Source organism: Felis catus, chromosome B3, assembly GCF_018350175.1.
Source record: "Felis catus isolate Fca126 chromosome B3, F.catus_Fca126_mat1.0, whole genome shotgun sequence".
NCBI classification, from domain to species: domain Eukaryota; kingdom Metazoa; phylum Chordata; class Mammalia; order Carnivora; family Felidae; genus Felis; species Felis catus.
This window is the reverse complement of record NC_058373.1, coordinates 21,281,114-21,291,433: the sequence shown is the minus strand read 5'-3', so window position 1 is coordinate 21,291,433 and position 10,320 is coordinate 21,281,114. Positions and strand designations below refer to the sequence as shown.

At 38.9% G+C, this 10,320-nt stretch overlaps 1 protein-coding gene across 1 annotated transcript in view; it reads left to right on the top strand.

Annotated features, from left to right (window-relative positions):
• Positions 1 to 107: 107 nt before the first annotated feature.
• Positions 108 to 10,320, top strand: part of MCEE (methylmalonyl-CoA epimerase) — a 28,968-nt gene continuing 18,755 nt past the window's right edge. The window contains exons 1-2 of the mRNA XM_003986891.6: positions 108 to 243; positions 9,395 to 9,732. Coding sequence (XP_003986940.1) covers positions 198 to 243; positions 9,395 to 9,732 — 384 coding nt within the window. The 5' untranslated portion in view covers positions 108 to 197. The remainder of the gene's footprint in view (positions 244 to 9,394; positions 9,733 to 10,320) is intronic.

The following is a 10,320-nucleotide window of genomic DNA, read 5'->3' as shown; positions in this document are numbered from 1 at the left end:
GCCTCCTCCGTTTAAGTTTCCTCTTTAGGTGCACTGGGGAGCTCGTCCGCCGCACCACAAGAACACAGCGACGCTCGTCACGCGCCCCCCCCCCCCCCATCATCGTATGCCCCGCCCCCGGTCGGGTTGCCCTGCCTCTCGCCTGAGCTCCTCTCCCACTCTGACGCACCTCGGGAAAGAGTGGGTCGCTTCCCAAAATGGCGAGCTTACTGAAGGCGGTGGCGGCTGCTTCGGGCGCAGTAGGTGAATACCTCGTGCGGCCGGGGTTCGCCGGGGGGTGGGGCGCGCGGGACGCGAGGCCGGGGGCTGGAGGAGGCGGTGGGTGGCCAGAGCAGCCACATCCTCTGCACTCTGTCTCCCCGACCCTCCCAGGAGGCGCGTTCCGTGGTCTCTGTCTGCACCTGTGGGCAGGAGGTATATCCAAGGAACGTCTCCGGTTAGCGTGGGGTTTCCATATAGTATTTGATTCTCACCGCCACCTTGGAAAGTGTGTGCAGTTGACGTTGCCCCTCTTTATAGGTGGCTCCCAAAGAGGCGAGGGAACCTGCTCAAGGGGACTGACAGCAAGGCCGGGACAGAAGTAGATGAAGTAAATGCCATAGGGACAGTGAGTTTTAGCTTTACAGTGCACCATAAGAGATTGGGGAGAAACTAGAAAGAAGGGTAAGTAGTTTAAAAAAACGTAAACTGAACTCCCAAGTACTTCCAGTGTCCTGCTGGGAACACTTGGAGGTCAGTTGTGTAAATACCAAAGGAGTGTTTTTCCTTTCGTGAAGTAATATATTTACTATCTTGTATGTAAACAGGAAAGATAAAGGCAGACGGATCTGGAAGGTTGCTTGAGTCCTCTACACCTCCATTAAAAAAAAAAAAAAGCTGGATAGAATCAGTAATGACAGATACTCAAGTTTTCTGACTCCCAGGCCACCCACTTTCTTCTCTTTCTCTCTTTTTCTTTTTTCTCCTTCATCAGAGGGCCACTATTTCCCTTAATCTGAAATTCCCTGTTAGGAAGAGTGCCAAGTGGTAATGTTTCAGAGTTACTCCTGGACATTTGTCTTGAAGCCTTCAGCTTAGCAACCTTCAAAACGTGTTCAAGGGGACGAATCTTTAATAATGTTAGGCCTCTCTGCTAGATAGAGCTCTCTGTGTCCAAACTTACAGTTCTAGTCTTCCTTTGAAGTCCTGTCTCAAACTGAAGGAGTTCTTTATCGATCACTGTAGTCTTTCTTACCAGTCACAATGTTTCATTTGCATTTATCATGGCAAGTCACCAGGGCTAAGTGACGAGCCACATACAAAGAAGTGCACCTTAATAGTTTTAATTGTCTCAGCACTTAGCAGTTTAAAGAGGTGATGTGTATACATGAAAAAATATTGTAACAGGCTGAGCCCACCTTGTTGAAATGAATCTAATAGGTGATTCTCAGGTTCTTACAATAACACTCCTTCCTAGCCTGTCCTTCCTCTCCTTGGTAAAATACAAACAGTATCTTAGCTCACACACAATTGCAAGTAACCCTTTGCAAAAAAAAAAAAAAAAAAAAAACTCATAAGACAAAGAGTCATCTCTCATTATCTCTGAGAAAGCCATCTGGGGGCACCTGGGTGGCTGGATCAGTTGGTTGGGCGTCATAGTCTTGATTTCAGCTGAGGTCATGATCCAGGCTTGTGAGATCCAGCTCCCACACCCTGGACTCTGTCATTGTCTGGAGGGTTGTGTACTGCACTGTCATCCCCTCTGCACGCCCTGCACACTCTCAAGGCTTTCTGCCCCTGCCAGTGCCTGAATTCCCACTGCACACCATCAACTGCCAATCGCCTGCTCCCTGCCTGCACTCTGGAGGGTAACAACCCTCAACCAGCTCTGGCCTGCCTAAACCCACCAACTTCTCTGCTATTTGCTGGCTGAATCATACCTTCTCCCATAAAGTCTGAACCCCTTCCAAGATTGTCCCTCAAGTATTCTTGCTCATCTCTAAGGTATCACACAGAGTTTCCTTATATCTCACAGTTGCTATTTTATCATAGTTAATCATCCTTTACCAGATTTTCCTTGTTTAACAATGTGTCATTTCTACCTCTTGATTAGACCTAGACTATGACAGAATTGGTCTTGGGAGTGGTCCTAGGAGGTAGACCCCTAAAGACCGGATTTGGGGATTGGTTTGGTCATGCTCTTAACCTTGAGTGCAGTGCTGAACTTGCCAAAGGTGGGTGGTAGGATGCCAGTAACCCATGGAATACAGTTGCATCACAATTAATCAAGGTATGAACTGTGGTTGACAGATGAAGTGGCAACAGAAGCATGTAATTTGTGAACCCAAGTAGCTGCCATGCTTGACTCTTACAGCAGTAGTTACAACTGTAAGGCCTGTGATGTGGCCTGGATCCTTCTGAGTGCACTTGAGTGCTTACAGGCAGAAAATGACAAACTGATGGGGCGCCTAGGTGGCTCAGTCAATTAAGTGTCCGACTTCTGCTCAGGTCATGATATGGTTTGTGAGTTCGAGCCCCGCATTAGGCCCTGTGCTGACAGCTCAGAGCCTGGAGCCTGCTTTAGATTCTGTGTTTTCCTCTCTCTGCGCCTCCCCTACTCATACTCCATCTCTCTTTCTCTCAAAAGTAAAGAAACATTAAAAATTTTTTTTTTAAAAAGAGGAAGGGAATGTAACTTCCAACAAGTCATACATTTATTGCAAGAACTGAGTACTAATATACATTTTTTTTAAAAAAATTATGTAGACATCTTGTCATAGAGAAAAGTAAAATGAAAACAGTGTTCTGCAAAGGCTGGCTTTGATTTATCCTCCTATTTCAGATGCTTCAACCGTAAATAATCCCACTTTTTCATTTATCATAATTAAATATACATAACAAAATTTGCCATTTTAACCATATTTAGGTGTACAGTTCAGTGACATTAAATACAGTTGACCCTTGAACAACACAGGTTTGAACTGCATGGTCCAATTACACTCACAATTTTACAATATAGTACTGTAAGTATATTTTCTCTCCCTTGGTTTTCTTAATAACATTTTCTTTTTTTCTAGCTTACTTTATAAGAATATATAGTATATACATTACATACAATGTACAAAACATGTGTTAATCAACTGTTTATGTTATCAGTAAGACTTCCAGTCAACAGTTATGTTTTGGGGTAGTCGAAAGTTACATGTGGATTTTCAACTGTGTTGGGGGTTGGCACTCTTAACACCCCCATTTTGTTCAAGAGTCAACTGTATTTCCGTATTGTGCAACCATCACCACTATCCATCTCCAGAACTTTTTCATCATCCCAAACTGAACCTCTATACCCATTCAACAATAACTCCCCCATTATCCTCTTCCCCTAGCCCTGGCAACCACTGTAAAACTTTCTCTCTATGAATTTGACTACTCCAGATGCTGTATATACAATATTATACCTTTGCATATCTTGTTTGAGGAAACGTAACACATTTAGAAAGCCAGTCATCAGAAGTGGCTTCAAGATGGTTGGTAAGAAGACCATATATTTTGAGCATTCAACAAGTGGATTTCACAGCATCGTATAATATTTTTGAATTATACAATATTCATCCTTTTGTGACTGGCTTATTTCACTTAGAGCGTTTTTAAAGCATGACACTTATGTGTCAAAACTTCATTCCTTTTTAAGGTTGACAAATATTCCATTGTAAGTGTACACCACATTTTATAATTTTCATCTGTCAGTGGACATGGGTTATTTCCACATTCTGGCCATTGTGAATAATACATGTATGAACATGGATATATAAATATCTCTTCAAAAGCCGGTTTTCAGTAGTGGGATTGCTGGATCATGTGGTAATTTTATGTTATGACTCCATCTTTAAGGAACATAATACTTCACAGAAAAATAGGAGAAGCTCAGAAAAACGAATGCTGTCAAGCACACACAGTAAATTCCAGTTTGGCTTGCAAAGGATTGGCTTCATGAAAAGGTTAGTTTTAAAAATGGAAGTTGAACCAATTAGGAGACAACAGTGGCCAAGTTATAGGACTATGAGGAGACATTTACTTTTATTATGGAGTCATGTGTAAGTGGGGTAACAGAAACATGGTCTGTTTGCTGACTGTGATGAATAAAAAGTTATTCCTGACCATAGTTTTAAATAGGTCGAAAATATTATATGATGCTGTGAAATCCACTTGTTGAATGCTCAAAATATGTGGTCTTCTTACCAACCATCTTGAAGGCACTTCTGATGATTGGCTTTCTAAATGTGTTACATTTCCTCGAACAAGATATGCAAACGTTCAGACTTAACAACTTATTACATGTTCTAAATTAGATTATGTAAAGTTTGTACAACTTTGAAAATATGTAAGAAGACATTGAATTGTACACTTCAAATGGGTGATCCTTACAGTGTATAAATTATATCTCAATAAGATGTTAGCAAGACCTTATTACAAGTGATTGTCACAATTCTGTGAAACTTTATGTACAAATTTAACATACAGTGTCTTTAAACAGTAAGAACCATTAATGCATTTGAGTATAGACCCTTCCAACTAAACCTTTACTTATTTGGAGCCAATGTTTGGAAAGCCTGGTGTCTGAAATAAATGGATGGAAGGAAATGCAATGTTATTTTTAAGTCACGGCATTAACAGTATTTAGCAAGAGCCATATTGAGGGACAGATAGGAGTCAGAGTTAACACACACACCAGATTTGGTAACATATCTATTTCTTGCATATCAGATTTCCTGATATGTGGACATCATTTGTTTTATAAATCTGTAGATACTCATCTTTGCAATCCTATTGGATTTTAACGCTCCTGTTTTTAAATATCTGATATATTTATTCATATATTTGTACATTGTAGTTTATTGTGAAACTATGTGGAATAGTCACAAATTACACATTATAGAGTTCAAAGTAATGCAGTTGTACCTTTCTGAGATGGAAGACAGAGAAACGTAAAGCTACACTTATAAATTCCAACCAGTCAGAGGTCAACCTTAAATAAAAATACCTTTTAAAAGTTGCCAAGGACTTGGGGCTCCTGGATGGCTTAATCAGTTAAGTGTCCAACTTCAGCTCAAGTCTTAATCTTGTAGTTCATGAGTTCGAGCCCTGTGTCAGGCTCTGTGCTGACAGCTCGGAGCCTGGAGCCTGCTTCAGAGTCTCTCTCTCTCTCTCTCTCTCTCTCTCTCTCTCTGTCTCTGTCTCTCTCTGTCCCTCCCCTGCTCGTTCTCTGTCTCTCTCAAAAATAAACAATAAATATTTTTTAAAAGGAAACCTTTTAAAATAAAATAAAAGTTGCCAAAGGCAAAGGAGAAAGTATAACTTTTTAAAGGTTCACAGACTTTTCAGAAATCATTTTTTATTGTCTACAAGGATCTATATCACGGTACCCCTTTATTCCAGGTTTCCTGCTCCAGTTTGCTTGGTCTACAGAATTTCACATTTTGCCCATTGCATCATCCCATTGTTGTTGTTTTAAGGTAATTCACATAACACAAAATTCTTGAATGTACAATTTAGTAGCATTTATTACGTTTATCATGTTGTGCAACCTTCACCTTTATTTATTCCAAGACATTTTCCCCACCCCAAAAGGAAATCTCATGCCAATTCAGTCAATCCCCATTCCCTTCTCCCTCTAGCCCTTGACAACCACTATCCTGCTTCTTGTCTCTGTGGACTTCCCCATTCTGGATATTTTATATAAATGGAGTCATACAGTATATGACCTTTTATGTCTGACTCTGTCACTTCACATAATGTTTTCAGGGTTCATCTATGTTGTATCATTGCTTCATTTTCATTGTATGGATAATATTCCATTGTATGGCTATGAATCATCTCCCATAGCTTGGCTATTGGGGAATAGTGCTGTTGTGAACATTTGTGTCCAAGTTTCTGTTTAAGTCATGTTTTCAATTATTTTAGGTACCTAGGAGTGGAATTTCTGAGTCATATCCTAATTGTATATTTAACTTTTTTGAGTTTTCCAAACTGTTCCATGGCAGCTCTATCATTTTACATTCTTACCAGCAATGTAAAAAGCAGATTCCAATTTCTCCATATCCTCATCAACAGGTTTTGTTATGGGTATGAAATGGTATCCTGTTGTGTTTTTGATTTGCTTTTCCCTAATGGCTATGATATTGAGGATCTTATGTGCTTTTTGGCTATTTTTATGTTTTTAACCCTTCATTTTTAAAAAATTTATTTAAGTAATCTCTATGCCAATGTGGCATAGAATTATTGAATTCTTACCAGCATCCCTGTGTTTATTTTTACTCTATTCCTAAGGCTCAAATAAAACCAATATAGTGATGTTTCTTTTTTCAAACTAGTTTACATTTCTAGAGATAAGATAAGCCTGTAGAGCCACAAAGTCTTGACTTTTACATTACATAAAGATGTTATTATCTATTTTTCCTAACATAGAGTGAAGATTCATTTTATGTTCTATTAAAAAGAAACAGAACCAGTCATTCCAATAAACTTTTTCCTTTTCTCCCATTTCCAAATGGTAAGGTGGTTATGGAGAAAGACAGGCTATACTGAGGCTTCTAATAACATGGCTTGCTTGGACTTCCTTTTCAGTGCCAGAGGTTTAGAAATGTCTCCCAAAAAACTGGTACAGTATGTAAAACTTTACCTTTGCTTGGACATTTTGTTTGTTCCTTTGATATTTCTTTATGTCCCATTGCTAAGTAATAGGATGCCTGCCAAGGAAATACCAGTTGCCCCATCTCTTGTAGAGATAATACTGGTAAGGACAATTCAGAAATACCTAGACTCCGTATTTGACATACTCTTAAAATTTCACAGAGCAAAGGACTTATCCATTTTATTCTAAAGCTCATTGGCCCTACCTATCGTGTTTTTTTTTTATAATACAAATACTTCTGTATCGAACTTTCGTTGTAAAATGCACAGATAGTAGAGATGCAAAGAAAGAAGGAAAGAGCAGTTTGACCAATGATTTTTTAGTTCTCATTTTTAAAATTTTAATTTTATATAGAACACAAGCAGGGTAGAGGGGCAGAGGCAGAGAGAGAGAGAATCCCAAGCAGGCTCCATGCCCAATGCAGTGCCTAGTGTGAGGCTCAAGTCCACGACCCTGGGATCATGACCTGAGCCAAAATCAAGAGTGAGCCACTCAACTGACTGAATCACCCAGGTGTCCCGGTTGTTAACATTTTAAAAATTCACTACCACTGTGCCCTTGAGATAGTTTCTGCATGCCACTCAGCAAACAATTATTGTATGTCAGTAACAATAAGAATGGCTGAATTTGTTGTGCACCTGTTATATATGTCTGGCACTGTATTATATTTTTTACATCAAATATCTATACAACAAACTTAACAAGGTAGATGTTTGGTAGGTAGTACCAGAATTTTTTAAAAACTGAAATAAAATACAACAGAGTAGAAAATATCAGAGCACATCACACCTATTGAGGATTAGGTATGCCTTTCATGAAATTTACTTTCAATTGTACATTTATGTATGTGCTTACTAAGTTGGCATATGCTTGAATTTCATAATAAAATGAGTCCGTAGAACTGGGCTGTGTCAACCTATTGATAATGACAACCTTTGGATATTTCAGTAACCAATAATACAGGCTTGAGCATACCAGAAGACTATCTTAGGTGGAATTTTGCCTTCTGCTGACCTATGATGCATCACATTTGTCAAGCAGAGTACCACGCACTGGTTACCAGTCCCAGAGGAGGAATCTAAACACTTCTGCCCATTGCATCTTGGTATCAGAGTCCATCAGAGATGGAACAATGCTTTGCTTACATAGAAATGAGATAGGGCAAGATTATCTTTAATGGTGGGTTTGGTCCACCATCACCAATGGGTCTCTCCCAGTGGTCAGTGCAGGACAGTTTGCGCACGCCCCTCTTGTGTCACAGTACAAAGAACCCTGTTCCCTCTCTGCAGAGGACCGCTATAACAGGTTTGCCGTATGATGCACACACGTTAAACTGAGACAAAAGAGCACTCACTGAGTCTGGAAGAGGGAAAGATATTCCCAGCACAGTGTGATACACAGGCTGTGTGGGCTCTTTATCTCTTGCCAAGGAACTTTTCATCCTTCTGTGGTTAAGTGGGGGTTAACATATGAGACTGCCTTTCCCCACAAGGTCTATGGTCTATAGTAGTGTTACTTTAATTTCCTTGTTATCAAAAATTTCAGTAAAAAGGAATTAACTATTTTTTAGCTCTGTGATACTAAGTACTATTTAAAGTATTTTCCATGAAGAGCTAAACCTAATTGTTTAGAATATGTGTTCTTCAATATGCTATTTTGTACTTTTTTTTAATTAAGTGATGTAGTTTTACAAGATTATTCTTAGACCTCATATATGTATACAGTTTTCATCTTGGGGAGAATCCGGCTCTTAAAGTCCAGTGTTTTGGGAACTGGGGAAACAGTAATCCACAGGGAGGACACATTATAGGTCTCTTCAGTTTCTTAATGAAAGAAGTTTCTTCACATTCAGAAGCAATTCTTCTCGTCTTCAAAATTATAAAAAGAAACAATAAGAAAAAACTGGTCTCAGAGGGAATTCTCATAAGTTTAAGGATCCTCTTAATGTTTGCTTGTCTTTCTTTTCTTTAGTAATCATTAAAATAAAATCTTATTAAAGAGCACTGTAATGGGCATGGCTTTAATACATATTGCAGAATATAAGACAAAAAATTGGTTATAGGTAGAGGAGAAAATTGCTTGTTCTCATTATTAAATGAGTATTGTGTCCCTGTCAGCTTCAAACTTACCCCTTGTGAAATACAGAGAATAGCAAGTTATTCTTTTTTTTAAATTTTTTAATGCTTATTTTTGAGAGAGAGAGAGAGAGAGAGAGAGGGAGAGAGAAAGAGAGAGAAAACGAACGTGAGTGGGGGAGGGGCAGAGAGAGAGGGAGACACAGAATCCAAAGCAGGCTCCAGGCTCTGAGCTGTCAGCACAGCCCAACAAGGGGCTCAAACTCACGAACGCGAGATCATGACCTGAGTTGAAGTCACACACTTAACCCATGGAGCCACCCAGGTGCCCTGCAAGTCATTCTTAATGCTGTGTAGCTGTCCTTGAAGTATTATCAATAAATAGAAATTGTTATGAAAAATGCCATCTTTGTTTTAAATCTAAAAAGCTCACAATTAGTTTTTTAATTCCAGACAGTTGTTTCATGGCAGAGTGAGTAATTTTGACGTCATTTTCCCATTAAACTCCCCAATTTAATTTCAGTAATTAAAACCAGAATATGTATATAAATAATGTTTATATGTATTAGTCATTTAGTTTTTTTTTTTTTTTATTAATTTAATAAATCCATCAATTCTCAAGAAGGCTATCAATGGCTGTTCAATTTTTCAGGGCTTTTTTCCAGACTTCAGACTTCACCTCCGAAAGTAAAAGCTCTTTCCACATCACAGTCCTCGCATCAAGTGGCAGGTCCTGTGTGGAACCTGGGTCGACTCAATCATGTAGCAATTGCAGTGCCAGACTTAGAAAAAGCCAAGGCATTTTATGAGAATGTTCTGGGGGCCCAGGTAAGTGAGGTGGTCCCTGTTCCTGAGCATGGTGTATCTGTTGTTTTTGTCAACCTGGGAAATACCAAGATGGAACTGCTTCATCCACTGGGAAATGACAGCCCAATTGCAGGTTTTCTGCAGAGAAACAAGGCTGGAGGAATGCATCATGTCTGCATTGAGGTATTTTATTTTAATGTTTGGTGTTTCCAATTTCTCTTACAGAGTGTCTTTTACTTTTTAAGACCATGTATTGTCACTGTCATCAGAAACTGGTAGTAAGTTATTTAAAGGGAATGGTAATTCTGGTCTTACTCAAAGGTAGATCTATCAGTATATTCTCTTGCCCTATAGAAAATTATAAATAATAATAACATCTTTTATTGAAGTCTGGATTTAATGGCCACAATAAAGGCCACCAAAGCTGCCAAAACAGATTTACATCTTTGCTGTAGTGTTTATTGATTATACATGACCTTCCATATAATAGGAATACAGCTGCTTTCACTATCACAAGGTGATTAGAAGAAGCAGGTGAAAAGACTTTATACAGTAATAATTTCCGTATATATGCTAAGTATTCTTATGATTATTTTCTATCCTTAACATTCTAATACCTTGTTCCTTATTACAAAAGCAGTACATTTTCCATTACTGACCGTGATTTTTAAGACCTTTCAATCTCATCTGCTTACAATTCCCAAGAAAAACTTGAAATGTTAGATAAGAATATTCTCATTAGAGGGGCGCCTGGGTGGCGCAGTCGGTTAA